Genomic DNA, 15,923 nt, shown 5'->3' on the forward strand with positions numbered 1-15,923 from the left:
ATATGTAAGGGCCTCTAATTTTTATTTTGTTCCGGGCCCTTCGAAAGTCAAGAACGGCCCTGACCACACTGCATTACATCTTTCGACATTCAATAGTTCACTTACATTCTCCCCTTTCACTTTCATGTCTTTGCCGCGCTGCCAAGGGCGGAACCACCATAGGGGGCTCCAGCCCCCGCCCGGCCCCACCCCCTTTATTTTATTTAAATTTTGTTTAAATATATATATTTTTTTATATAAGTATCTATATATTTGTATATTAAAAATATTTAAATTACATCATAAATAATGCTATAAAAATAATTAAATATGTTTATGCCTAGTATTTTAATTTCATATAATTTTTTAGAAATATTATAAGATAATACAATATATATATACAACAAAAGTAAAATATACTTTTAGTTGTGATAATAAGATAATTTTAATAAATAGAACTGTTTTTTATCTTCAAATATATCAACTTAAAAAATACAATATTAAAATATATATTTTTAATCATGTTATTTAAAAAAATTTAAGAACTAGCCCCTCTTGCATCGGTCTCTAATTTCGCCTCTGTCGCGCGCTGCGCCCACCCGCCCGCCCACCCAAACCAAAACCCATTTTTTCCTCACTCTACTTTCTCGTTCACCTTCTCTCAATTTTTCTGACTATTCGAACCTCCGGAAGAATCATCGGTCAATTCGATTTTCATCTTTTTCTCTCGAGTCAACACTGTCGTCAGACCACTGCCTTCAACTTCTTGTCTAGCTAACGCCAATGTCACTGATATCATTTTAAAAATACATTTAATCGTGTATTTATAGATTCTAAAATCTATTTTTGCTTAGGCCTTGAAAAAGTCGCAGACGGCCTGGATTGATAGTATATCATATATAGGTCGCGTGGGAGAATAATGCTATTGATTTTCTCCTTAATTGGCGTTGTTACTTTATAATAGCAATTTTTAGAGTGTGGATCAAAGGAAGAATTTCCCAGGGACAAAAATGCTTTTCTCATGAAACCACCATGCACGCAGGTCGAAACCTCGTTCGTATACAACATAGAATCCACAGATTGTCGTATCTGTTGGTCTTTCGATTATCCAACCTTTTTTTCATGCAAGAAAATTGTTGGTGTTCGTGGAATCAAGACTAGCTTAGCTTAATCCGAGGTTTCACCGCGATCATGAGAATCTTCTACATCCTGCTTCCAATCGGGGACCTTTTTATTGCTGTTGCTGTTGCTGCTCTCACACCTCAAAGTTTCAGAATCGTCGAAGGTTAGCCGCCGCCGACTGCTTCTACTTCTACTTGAAATCGAGCGACTGCTGTTCGACCCAAGTCGTCCTTTTTCATTTTTACGCTTTGACCTTGAGCTCAGCTTCTCGTGCTCGTAGTCCGAACTCGATTTGCTGTTCTTGCGAATCTTTCCGCTGTCTTCGTCGTCACCATCGCTGTCTGAACTCGATGAACTGTCCTGGCAATCCCCGTCGAGAATCCTTTCTCTGTCTTCATCGTCTTCCTCATCTGAACTCGATTTACCGTCCTCGCAATCATTGTCGAGAATCCTTCCATTGTCGACGTTATCCAACGTAGTCTGTTTCTTGTGGTCTTCCTTGAAGGAGGTAACGTCGCTGAACTGAGTTCCCGAGTAGACTCTCGCGGACAATATGGGAACAAGATGATTGGGGATGGGAGCTTCGGGTTGCGCCATCGCCAGGAAATTAATGGCAGCTGAAATGTCGCAGATGAGCGGGCGAGCCGACGGCTCCTCCAGTAGACACATGGCGGCGACTCCGACGGCTTGGTTCAAGCTCGTTTCTGGAAATGACTTCCTCAGAAGCGGATCTGCCAAATCAGCGAGCTTTGCCTGATCCCGGAAGATCGGTTGCGCCTGCACATCCTCGATCGCATTCACAAATCCTTAGTAGTAATATTAGAAACGTCATAAAAGCTCAATATATTTTGACGGCTCTATCCTTATGTTACCAGTGTATAAATACATATTGAGATGAAGCTTACCCAAGCAACTAGGCTCTGCTCTTCGGCTGGCCGAGTAGAGTCAAAGGCTTTACGTCCGGATATAAGCTCCAGAAGGACTACACCAAAGTTATAAGTATCTGTTTTTTCTGTTAGCTTCTCATTTTTGTAGCATTCGGGGGCTCTATAACCATCATCAACCGCGACTGCTCTATTGCCCGTGTGGACAAGATTAGCCAGCCCGTATTTGGACAGCCGTGCATTGTTAGCATCATCCAATAGAATGTTCGAGGATTTCAAGTCGCGGTATATGACAGCGGGCTCGGCTTTGTGATGTAAGTACTCGAGCCCCTCTGCAATACCCGATGCGATCTTCATCCTCGTATTCCAGTCCAAGGGCTTCTTACCGGCGGGAAGTTCTGCAAATTGCCATTCCCATGTCAGAAAAGTATCAGTAAAGTTTGTAAAAAGAACATGGAATGTTTGAAAAAGTAGTTTGTTCTCTTTAAATTTGAACTTGCCAAATAGACTGTCCTTCAAAGAGCCGGCAGCCATGTATTCATACACCAAAAGCCTTTGATCTCCATCGGCACAATATCCGACTAGCTTCACCAAATTTGGGTGTTCTAGAAGATTCAACTTTGCAACTTCCATTACAAATTCTGGGCCCGTTTGAACGCCATTCCTGTCTAGTTGCCTCACGGCAACAATCTTTCAAACACACAAAGCCACAATTTAGTTTGGTCTATTTAAGAAATGAGCAAAAGTTTCAGACAAGATTTAATGTATGCACCATCCGATCCATATATGTACCTGTCCGGTTCCTTGGAGTGTCCCTTTGTATATTCTCCCGAATCCTCCTTCACCCAATAGACATTCTTGGCGAAAGTTCTTTGTGGCCATGGCCAGCTCACGGAAACTGAAATTTTTGGTTGAGCTATATTCATCATCTCCGCGGAATTCAGGTTGTGATCTGTTACTTCCATCTTCTGCCTCAACAAAGCACAGTGTAGAGAATTAACTTTGTATATTATTTGTGTCCATCTAAAAGATCAACCCCAAGGACAGGTACAGATATGAACAACCATGTGGATGGATAGAATAGGAACTATTATTATAAGTGTTAGATACCTTTGGCATGAACACCACAACATATACTTATTCCCCGACCTAATTGTTTCAACATTTTATTGTTTCTTTCTCTGAATTTTCGACAAAATCCTCGCGCGATCTTCCTCCATCTAATAATTTATTTCCCCCATACAGAACAAAAGACTAATGCTCATACGATTTTGGTCAATTGAAAGATGCTTGCAACCATCTTTTAATTTTATTTTTTCTTACAACTTCAAAACACTCAGTACACAAAAGCTAAATAAAATAAAAAACACCCACAAATCTTATTTAACATAAAGGGAGCTGAAAAATCAAGAAACCCATAGAGAAGAAGTGAAAAAAGAGAATCAGCCACTCTAAGCAGAGGAAAAAAAAATATATATATATATATATATTAACCTGCATTCGTTTTACAGTTAATTGTATGCCCAAGTTTATAAGCTCTCTAAAACATATTAATGTAAGATGTTCAAAAGTCCATTGTCATATTTGACATTACCACTTCATGGTATGATACAAAATTTTGGAACGAACAATCTGTTGGTTTTAGGCCCCTGAGATATAGATAGGGAATACACACCCTTATTATTCCAATTCAAAAGAATGACTCCTTACCTATATATTTATAGAAATGAGAAAGAGTAGATAAACTATAATCCTTATAATATCTACTGAATCTATTTAAAATTCTAAAATTTGATAATTTAACTGGATAAACTTCATCAAGAATAACAAAAAGATAATGATATAAAAATGTCAAGCTTGGATTAAATCCAAGACAATCAAAGCATAAATAAACCAATGTAATCGATTTATGAGATAATCACAATCCAAAACGGCATGTGAGTGAGTGAGTGAGTGAGTGAGTGAGTGAGTAGGTACCATTACGAGGAGGACGAGGTGGTGGTGAAGGACTGAAGTCTTTGGGCTTCGCCACCGGCAAGCTGCCGTGGTTGCTCCCGCCCCTCCTGCTGCTGCTGTCTTCGTTTTTTTGGAAGCATGGAAAGCAACTCATTTCGATCGCCAAGAAATCAAGATTTCCTAGAACCGAGGTCTCTCAAAAATCTATGAATGCCTGTGGGTGTGTGTTTGGATGCAAATTAAATTTAGGAGGGCTCCTTGATAGAATGAATCCCCAATAAAGTATTGCTTTCTTGTCAGAAAACATGCTTAAATTCAGGCAGGGAAACATGTATTGAAGGAGACCATGAGATCTTTGACTCGCTTCATTTCCTTATAATGTAAGGAAATGTGCGTATGCAATGGGTCTGGGGAAGGGGGAGGGTCCTTCAGGTGATTGAAGGACCCCGGGAGGATGACAGACAAAATTCCGACAAGAAATTGTCGATGTCGAGGGAAGTGATGAATCATTTCGTAATGTATTATTGATAGAGAAGAAGAAGAAGACATAAAATTGGTTGGATTGTTTGTGGACGGAGATGCCTGCCATGCGCAGTGTTTGGTTTTGAACATGGCGTAGAAAAAGGATAGGGGAAGATTTCAATGGACTCGCTTCTTTCCTGCGCTTCACTCTCTCTTTGCTTTCTTCTCTCGGCTACCGGTCTCTCTTCAATTCGTACGCGTGTATATATTATTTGGTTTTTATTTAAATAATACTCTCCTCCTAGCCACGTACGATCCGTTTGGTTTCAGAGTTTAAGTCAACAGCCACATCAGCAATTTTTTTAAAAAAAAATTAAAAAAAATAAAGATGTTGCTTATGTTGATTAATTGCCACGTGGACACGTGGAATTTATGTATATATATATATTTTATTTTTGTAATTTATATTGAATTTATTGTTATATTTAAATTTTGTAATAGTTTTATAATTTATGATATTTTGTATTATACAAAATGATACTAATATTGAATATATTTTATTAATTTAAATTTTAAAATATATAAATACAAATATTATATAATTCTATTAACAAATCAATATTAATAAATTTAATTTAATTTATTAAATAAATTTTAAAATTTAATTAACTAAATAATAAATAATATAATTTTTTTTTCATAATTTTTTAATAAATCACAACATTGACAAATAATAATATGATATAATATAATATAATAATTAAATAAATAATTAATACTACAAATTAAAACTATAATTTAAAAATAATATATATATAATATAAAAATAAAAATTTATTAAAAAATTAGGATGAGTATATTTGTTGTGAATATAAAATAGAAGAGAGTATCTTCGCTGACGTGGCAGATAGAGAAAGTGACGTGGATAAGAAAAAGTAGTAGAGATACCCAACAGCGGGTATCTCCATTGCGGATGGTCTAAGAAAAAAAGGAAAGTAAAGAAAAGAATCTATAAAAAATTTTGTGTTAAATTCAAATACGCGTCTATATTATAAAGGGTATGTTTCTTTCGCAAAATTTTTTTAAATTTTACTATTTGTACTGTGTTTCACAAAAAATCACAAAACATCCTATTAAATTCAAACTAAATTTTTTTCAAACTCATAGAAAGAAACATACATTTGGTTTTTATTTAATTTTTTATTTATATAATATTACCCTCTTAGCCACATAGGGTGTTTTGTTTGAGGGTTTAGGAGGGGAAAGAAGGTAAAGGGAAGAAATTATAAAAAAATTTGTGTTTGTTCAAATTTTGTTAGAAGAGAGGGGAGGAAAATGAATTTCTTCTAATTTTATTTTTTTCAATTTGGAGGAATTCAAAGGAGAAGAATTTTATGAAAATTTTATTTTATTTAATTACTTATTATACACTTTAAATATTTTATTAAAAATTTTATAAAAAATTTTAAAATTTTAATATGTTTTTATTTTATTTTTAATTATATCAAATAAATATTAACATATATTTACATTATATTATATATTTTGAAATATTTTTAATTAATTTTTTAATCAAATTTAATTATAGTATTTTTTAATAAATTATACAGATTAGCATATAATTATATCTATAATAATACTATTTTACTAATAAATAATTTTAAAATAATTTAGTTTTAAATGAATAGATTTAGCTTGAATAATTGATTTAATTAACTAAATATATTTAAATTAATATAAATAATTAGAATTAATATTTATAATTTACTTAGTTTATATAAATTTTGTTATATCTATTGTTATTTGCATATATCATTATTATTTATATGTATTTTAATTTCAATAAATACTTCCTTTATGATTAAAATGAATCACAATAACCCAATTTAAGTATATTATGAAATATTTTTATAATATACTTAGTTTATAAATTTTTTGTTATATTGTTATTATTTATACGTGAAACTATTATTTTATTTGTAAGTTTAATAAATATCTAATGTATATAGTATTTGGTTTCTTCAATGCGTAATAATGTAATTTTTATTTTTGTTATATTGGACAAATAAATTTTGTATCACATTTTATGAATAAATTAATCGAATTTTATTAAATATTTTAAATTTTTTATTTATATAACATTGGGCAAAACAGTAAAATTAGTATATTTTTCATTCATTCTCCTGCTTAACCAAACATAAAATTACTATTTTCCCTCGTCTTGTCTTCATTCCCTTCCATATGAACCAAATATACAATTACAATTTTAATATTCTTTCTTCTCCCTTGTCCTCCCCTTCCTTTAATTAAAATTCCTCCCCTCTCTTCCCCCTCATTTAAAGGTATGTTTGGTTTCAAAGAGCAATGGAAGGATTTTAATGGTAGAAAGGGGAGGCTATGACAATAGGAAAAATATTAAAATTGAAATTATGTCTTTGGTTTTGTTGGATCCTAAAATTCAGAGTCTTCAAGACATTTTGTTGATTTCGTCGGTGTGGGTTCTGAAAGTATGCCAAAAAATCAATCCGTCGTCGGATTGGGGGCGGCTCCTCCGGTGGAGCCTGTGTGGCTTCGAGTCTAAACGGATGATTTTGATATATTTAACTAAAATCTACTAAAATTTAGATAAATATACTAAAAATTGGATAAAAACATACTGGAAATATAAATTAGCAAAAAATCAACAAAAGATAACATGAATTATAACATAATTGGATAATCTTCTCAAATCTATAGATAAACTAATAAAATGATAAAAACTTGTTGAAGAAATGTGTGTTCTTGTCGTCGTGTTTGTTGTGCCTTTTTTTGCCATATTTAATCCTAAGACTAAGTAACTATTACTTCTACTAAAGAGGTGGTTACAATTATTCTTTTGACTAACTCCAACCGTCTGACAACTCCCTCCACTCAATTCTCAACCATTGGACTCACTTCAATCACCTGACAACTCCCTCCACTCATTTCTCAACCATTGGACTTACTCCAACCACCTGACAACTCCCTCAACTCATTTCTCAACCATTGGACTCACTCTGAACAGCCTCCATTGCACTTGAACCGGTCCACAACCACTCCAAACCACCTCCATTGCACTTAAACCGTTCCACAGCTCACTTCAAACCGTCTCTATTACACTTGAACCGATCAACGACTCACTCCAAACCATTTCTATTATACCTTAGCCGGTCTACGGGGTTTTATCCCCAACAACTTTGAGTTGTATAGAGTCTTCAGATCTTTCTTATGTCAGCTTGTCTCCAAGGAGTCTTCTGAATAAAACATGAAAGCATGTGAATCTTTCATTGACTTTCGGTATGGAGCCGTTAACCTAGAGCCAATGGAGATTGTTGTTTTTGGCTTCACGGAGGCAACAATATTCGACTTTATGGAAGCATTGTTACGGGATGGAGGCGCCATAGTCCAAGGAGTTGATGCCCAAGGTTAATGGAAGTTGTTGCCTCATGGTCTGTGGAGGCTGTTGCTTTCGGTCCTGTGAATGCGGCAATCATTTGCTTTGTGTAGACATCACAGTTCAATGGAGGTTGTGTCTTTCGACTCTGTGGAGGCAGCAGTCTTTGGCTCTGCGGCCTGAAGCTCCATTGTTTTTGGGCAGCTCCATGGCCTGGGAGCTCCGGCTCCGTTTTTTTCTTCGAGCCTCCTTCATGTTCGGGTACTTTTGGACCCATATCCAACAATGTCCTCCTAAAAGAGGCTGGACGATTGCCCATTGAGCCCATGTCCTTTTACTCCGAGCCGCTCGCTTGTATCAATTGTGGTCACTTCCGTCGACAAGGGATCTTTCTCGGCCTTAACTTCTTGGACTTCATCTCCATCTCAAAACATCAAATTTTGATGAAGTGTCGATGGCACACATTCGCATGCATGAATCCAGTTTCGTCCCAAGAGAGCCGAATAGAATGGTCTGCTATCGATCACCACGAAAGTTGATGATATTTCCTTCATCCCCATCTGCAAATTCAAAGTGATAATACATGCCGGTTTGTAAGATTTTCCGTTAAATCAATAGGCCATACTAATGCAAGAATCAAAACATCTCTAGTATTTCCGAACTTCCGTAGGGTCCCAATCTGCAATACACTCGCAGCGGCTCCGCTGTCCACCAGAACTTGATAAAGCGGATGTCCATTTATTGAGGCCTGAATGCATAAAGGCTTGACATGTTAGTTTTGGCCAATCCCAAGCCTCTTAACTTCGATCATGGTTGTCACATCATTCCATTTGAGGATAGACTCATCGTCAATGACAATTCCCATTAACTTTTGAAATTCTTTTGGAGCTCTGATATCTTCCGAAGGCTCATCCACATGTTTTCTTTCCGGAAGAGGCTTCTCCATCTGCTTTCCTCTTGGAATGGGCTATTATGTCTGCTTTTCTGTTAAAAGATGTTCCACAGTCTATTTTCTTAGCAGCTCCACGGCCTACTTTCTTTCTGGAAGCGGCTCCACAACCTGCTCTCTTTCTGAAAGCGGCTCCACAATCTATTTTCTTTCTGAAAGTGGTTCCACAGCCTGCTTCTTTTTTTGAGGTGGCTCTTTCATTTGCTTTTCCTTCAGAGATGGTTAATGTAACCTTCCCTCCTCCATACGAGCCTGCAACTTTCTTCTTTGAGCTCGCCTCTTTTGAGTCCTGTTTCATCCCTTTATTGCCCCCTTAGTGGAAAATTTCGGCTCATTCACAATCCATTTTTCATTCTTTGTCACGATAGGAGGCTTTTGCGTCGCCTTGTGAATGATGGTGATCTAGTTAGCCATGGTAACCATCCAAAACCATATATTTTCTTCTTTTACAATCTTGAGGCTTTCGGACTTGGGATGGTGACATCGACATTAGGCTCCCTCTTGACCGTCCTTTGTCTTGCCTCCACCATGTTTGAACTTGAACATTTACCAAATGTCATTATTGTGAAGATGGTTTTTTTAGCGGATGCCTTCGGTCCTAGATAGTCTTGAACCGAAGTTTTTTACGGCTGGGTGCCAAGCCCGTCACTCATAGGCCCTTGGCCGATATGGTATTTCCAGCATGTATAAACCCTTTGGTTAGCTCCAATTCCGAACACGAATAAGTTTTTCCATTTGCTAATTTTGTGGCCAAAGCTTTTGCCTCTGCAAAGCCCTTTTCGTCTGAAGTCGCTAGGGCTTTTGTCCCTGCAGGCTCCTTTTTGTATGAAGTCTTTGCCCTTTTAGACTTTTTTTCATATAGAGCCTCCATAGCCTCTAGAGCCTATGTCCCACCAGACTTCTTTTCGTCCAGAGCCTCCATAGCTTCTGGAGTCTCTGCCCCTGCAACCTCATTTTCATATGGAGCCTCTATAGTCTCTGGAGTCTCTGCCCCTACAGTCTCCTTTTCTTATGGAGGTGAATTTTTCGCGCTCAAAGTGGCACTTGGCTTCTCTTCAAACCTTCCCTTTGAAAATGCCCTTCTTATGCAATTTGTGATGACATCAACGTCCATCAGAGGCTTGGCCTTGTTGATTTGGTGTCATCGGGTGCACTCCACCTGCCTACTGATGGAAGGTTGGTAGCTGCATCTCTGCGGCTTGACCTCCTTACCCCTGTGTTTCAATAGTTCTCATCCATTGGAAATTAGTCACGTTCGGACCGTGACATTCCCATGACGGTGTTGCCGCATTCTATATAGGTGGTCCGCTAAATTGCCCTTGCAGGATCATGCCAAATGCTGGAAATTCTTCTGCCCCTCATGGAGGCTCAGCACTGCTCTTCAAAACTCCAACGGCCAAAGGGCTCCAACCCTCCGCAGCCTGTAGGCTCCAGCCCTCCGCAGGCTGTTGGCTCCAGCCTCCTGCAGGCTGTTGACTCCAGCCCTCGGCTGGTTGTTGTCAGCCTTCCTCAAGCTGTTGGCTCTAACCTCCTGTCTGCCCGGGCCCTGAGGCCTGAAACGTAGAACGTTTTGTGATAATTTTGTAGCTTTCTTTCAGCGGTATAAATGAACCCCATGCAAACCTCAACATCACTCTTCATAAAATCCGAACTTGGTCCCACCAGACGTGCCAATTGTTGGATAAAATTCAGAAGCTCCAAGATCATTCGTTGATTCCGTCGGTGTGGGTTTCGGAAGTACTCCAAAGAGCCTTTCCATCGTCAGATGAGGGCAACTCCTTTGGTTGAACCTGCGCAGCTTCGAGCTTAGATGGATGATTTCGATGGTTTTAACTAAAATCTACTAAAACTTGGCTAAATCTACTGAAAACCAGATAAAAGAATGCTGGAAATATAAATTAGCAAAAAATTAACAAAAGACAACATGAATTAGAACATAATTGGATAATCTCCTAAAATCTATAGATAAACTAATAAAATGATAAAAAGTTGTAAAAGAGATGTGTGTTCTTGTCGTCGTGTGTGTTGTGTCTTGTATTACCATATTTAATCCTAAGACCAACTAACTACTTTTTCTACTAAAGAGGTAGTTACAATTATTCTTTCCATTCACTCCAACCGTCTGACAACTTCCTTCACTCAATTCTCAACCGCTGGACTCGCTCTGAACCGCCTCCATTGCACTTGAACCGGTCCACGACTCACTCTGAACCGCGTGAAGACTCCCTTCATTCAATTCTTAACCACTGGACTCACTCTGAACCGCTTTCATTGCACTTGACCCGGTGCACGGCTCACTCCGAACCACCTCCATTGCACTTGAACCGGTCCACGACTTACTCTGAACTGCCTCTATTATACTTTAGCCAGTCTATGGGGTTTTATCCCAACAACTTTGAGTTGTATGGAGTCTTCAATTCTTTCTTAGGTCAGTTTGTCTCTAGGGAGTCTTCTGAATAAAACATGGAAGTATGTGGATCTTCCATTGACTTTCGGTATGAAGCCGTTAACCTAGAGCCAATGGAGGTTATTGTTTTTTGCTCTGCGGAAGTAACAATCTTTGACTTTATGGAAGCATTGTTTCGGGTTAGAAGCGCCATAGTCCAAGGAGTTGTTATCCCAAGGTTAATGGAGGTTGATGTCTTATGGTCCGTAGAGGCTATTGCTTTCGGCCCTGTGGATGCAACAATCCTTTGCTTTGTGGAGACATCACAACCCAATGGAGGTTGTTTCTTTCAGCTCTATGGAGGCATCAATCTTTGGTTCCACAGCCTGAAGCTCCATTATTGTTGGGTAGCTTCGTGGCCTGAGAGCTCCGGCTCCGATTTTGTATTCGAGCTCAGATGCTTTCTGACCCGTATCCAACAGGTTCATATGGAAAAGAAGGGGAGAAAGGTGAGAAGAAATAATATTTTACTATTTTAGCCCTATATTATATAAATAAAAAAATAAAAGTATTTAATAAAATTCGATTAATTCATTTTAGATCATAAAAAACACATATTTATTGAAATCAAAATACATATAAATAATAATGTTATATATAAAATAACAGTAGATTTAACAAAATTTTATATAAACTAAGTTAATTATAAATATTAATTCTCCTAATTTATATTAATTTAAATTTATTTAGTTAATTAAATTTATTCAAACTAAATCTATTCATTTAAACTAAATTATTTAAAAATTATTTATTAAATATTATTATAAAGATATAATTATATACTTATTTATATAATTTAATAACATATATACTTATTTTTAATTAAAAATATTTCAAAATATATAATATAATTTAAATATATATGTACAATATATATTAATATTTATTTGATAAAAATTTTTAATAAAATATCTAGGGGTTGTTTGATTCAAGAACTTTTTAAATGGGATTGGGATTTGCAGTAGAATTTATATGTGATAGGATTTATTATATTTAGAATTTGGAATCATATCCTGTGTGTTTGGTTGGTAAAATTACTAGGATTTATATTTCTAAATCCAGTTTATTTTACAGATTAATTGAAACATTTTTATTTTTGATATTTTAAATGACGTAATTATCCTTCCACGAGTTTTATTTATTGTGATAAATTAAACTTTAGATCCATTTTTTTTCCTTAAACTTTCTTTTTTACTAATTTTAGTGTATTCTAATAAAAAAAATTAATACGATTTTCGATTAATAATAAAAAAGTATAATATATATATCATACAAAATATATATTGTAAGTATATAATATATACACTAAAAAATACGATAATTTAATTATTTTTTATACCATCGACGTTCTTTCTCATATTTAATATCAAAAAACGGTTAATTCTCCTAAAATCCATATTTCACAAATTGTTTTCTTTGTCAGTCCCTATTCGTATATTTGTTCCTTGTAACTTCCTACTTATTCCTCATAGCTCCCCATTTATAATTTTACACATTTTGCACCTATAAACTTCCAATTTTGCCCTCAAAATAATATTTTATTTATAATTCTATATATCTAATGTAACTCAGAACTTTTAATTTATGTAAACAATTATCAATTTTATTATTTCTTTTATTGCAAAATGACGACGAACGATACTGAATGTTCGAAGTACATGTTCATTAAATTATTTATACTTTATCCAATCAAAGATTAATATTCTTTATAAATATTTTGTATTAAAATTTAATAGTTGTGAATATTTAAATATATATATAATTTATTTGTAAGTATATATATATGAAATTAATTTTCTTATTGTTTAACAGTATTTGTAAAATTGAGTATCACGTACATTGATATTTTAATAAATATTTTGTATTATTGTTTAAGGGTTGCAAATATATATATATAATTATTTATTTTTCATATTGTTATCTATCTACTTATTTGTTTATTTTTTAATGGTAAAAAGGTGAAATTATATGGTAGAAATTAAGGTTTATACGTGAAGATAACAAAAAAATAGCAGTTAATAAAAGAAAATAAATAAGGGTATTGTAGGAATTTTAAGTAAATAGGGAGTAAAGAGGAATAAATTAATAAGAATATGGAGTAAATTTGAAGAATTTAATGTATAGGGAGTAAATAGAAAATTGAATTTAAAATTATGGAGTTTAATGGAAGTTACTCTAACAAAAACACTATAAACTAAAAATAAAAAATTAATACACCACTAAAATAAATTTAAATTATTATTTGATATTTTAAATTATTAATTTATCTAAATTATCATTAGTAAAATAATTAAATATAAATAACATTAATATTATAAATAAACATATGATTTGTTCGTAGTATGCTTAAATATAATATTATATTTTATAAAACCAATAAAATATAATTTAAATTTAAATATATATACATTTAATATTAAAAAAGAAGAAGAAATATGATTTTTTTTTTTTTTGGATGGGTGTAATAGTAAAATATAAAATGCAATGACATCCTATCCTATCCTATATATATAACTATAACAAAACGTGTTTTGAAATTCCTGCTATTTCAGAATTTTGAGTTTCTTACATTTTTTTTAATTTTTAAAATTTTTATAATTATTTTAAGTATGTCAGTAGATATACAGTTTTATTCCATTTTTTTAAAATATGGTAGTGGATATACAGTTTTATTCAGTTTTATTTTTTTTTTATTTTTTTTATGTAGAATCAAGAAAATAATTGATATTATTGGAAGAGACTATTTTTGAGATGAACCAAGTTATTCGCATGAGTTGAAACTTTGAATTCGATTTCTCTATGTTATAATTTGTTTGTTTAGTATTCTCTTTATTTTTATTACATTTATTTCTAAATTGTCTTCTATCCATTATTATAATTTCAATTTATTTTTTTTGTTTTGGTCATCGGAGGAATGGATATTTAAAATTGTTCGTCGGAGCACTCAGTTGCAATTTGGAGATAATTTCAATTAAGGTGAATATATTTTTTATAAATATATTTTTGTTGTTATTTATTTTCATTAAAAAAAAGGAAAAAACTTTAAAATATATTAATAGGATAAAATTTTAAATATTTTATAATATTGTATAATATATTATTTTATTTATATATATTTATATATTTATTTTAAATTTGTTTAAAAGTTTAATTTTGATTTTGTTAACCAGTTTGATATAATTTTCATAAAAATAAAAAATAAAAAATATATATATTTGTATTTATAATTTTATATAATTTTTATTTATTTTTATATTGACATATTTAATTATATATTTGGATATTTTAAATAGCTTTAGTTAATTTTTAAATATTTATTTTTCAATAACAAAATTTATAATAATTTTATATATAATTTAATTTCAAATAAAATAAAGTATGGATAATTGTTGTTGACATTTTCAATTGTAAACTTCAACTATAAATGCTAATTTGGTTGGATGATTTTATTATACATATATTTATATATAATTTAAATTTTTTTCATTTATTTTAAATTTAAAAATAGATAATTATTATTGAAATTTTTAATTATAGATTTTTGTTGTTATAAATATTGATAGTTTGATATTGTGATTTATATATCTATTGTATATTACTTTATTAATTTATTATTATATTTAAGTGATTTTATGCAAAATATTTAATTATTTATTATAAATAATATTTAATAGATTATGCAGATCATATCACTTATAATTTAAAAGTTGTATGAAAATGAATATAAATTGGAGTTTTATATCTTTTTAAATTTTATTTTATGGAGTATATTTTTATATACTCCCTCCGATCCGCTGCAAGACAAGGTTGTCATTGATTTTTTGCATGTTGATCTTTAAATATTAATTACTATATCAAGACGTAGTACAAATCGAGAAAAAAATATAAAAATATGTCTATTAGTCTCTTATAATACCAATACAATCACATTTTTAGAGTAAATTATTCAAATATAAAGATATTTTCAATGTCAAATATAACGACGTAAAAACCAAATGGCAACCTTACTATGAGCAATAGAGGGAGTATATCATCATTTTTGTTTTGAGTTTTTTTCCATAGCTGTTAAAAATAAAATTATAATTAAAAAATAATTTATTTTTATTTTTAATATTTGTAGTAATTAATTATTTGCATTTTTTCTAATATTTAAAATAAAAACATAAGTAAAATTATAGAAAAAATTTCATAAAAAAACACACCTCTAAAATAGTAAAATATAAATATATTAGATTATATAATTATTTTACATATATATTTTTTGATTTATTTTAAATATTTATAAAATCAAATAAAAATAATATAATAATTAAATTTAAATATAAACATTCGTGCATAGCACAGATTTAAACGCTAATAGGATTTTAAAGTAACAAGGGGTACACTGTTACTGAAAAATCCTGTATTTGCAGGATTTTAAAATCCTATGCATTTAAATTACATCGTCAATTTTATAAACAAACATGGATTGATTAGGATTTTAAAATTCAAATCCCACGAACTAAACAACCCCTAACGGAATAATAGGTCATTATATATATAAAAAATTAATAAAATCTCTCCACTCCAAAAAAAATTAGAAGAGAAGGTCTCCTCTCCTTTTCACTCTTAAAAAAAAAAATTGAATCAAACACAAAAAATTTTAGTATTTTCTGCCCTGCTCTCCCAAAACCTTCGTATCAAATGGACTCTTATGGTGCAACATTTGATCTG

The 15,923-nt window shown here is 32.4% G+C and overlaps 1 protein-coding gene across 1 annotated transcript; it reads right to left on the minus strand.

The window, feature by feature from the left end:
- Window positions 1–982: 982 nt before the first annotated feature.
- Window positions 983–4,622, minus strand: LOC127241186 (probable serine/threonine-protein kinase PBL25). Its single transcript, XM_051260108.1, has 5 exons — window positions 3,963–4,622; window positions 2,778–2,953; window positions 2,486–2,675; window positions 2,007–2,383; window positions 983–1,878 (listed from the first exon to the last, which is right to left on the minus strand). The coding sequence occupies exons 1-5, from the start codon at window positions 4,093–4,095 to the stop codon at window positions 1,147–1,149; spliced, it is 1,608 nt and encodes a 535-aa protein (XP_051116065.1). The 5' UTR covers window positions 4,096–4,622; the 3' UTR covers window positions 983–1,146.
- Window positions 4,623–15,923: the final 11,301 nt, after the last annotated feature.

The sequence above is a fragment of the Andrographis paniculata genome, unplaced genomic scaffold (assembly GCF_009805555.1).
Source record: "Andrographis paniculata isolate CXL003 unplaced genomic scaffold, ASM980555v1 Contig82END, whole genome shotgun sequence".
Lineage (NCBI taxonomy): Eukaryota > Viridiplantae > Streptophyta > Magnoliopsida > Lamiales > Acanthaceae > Andrographis > Andrographis paniculata.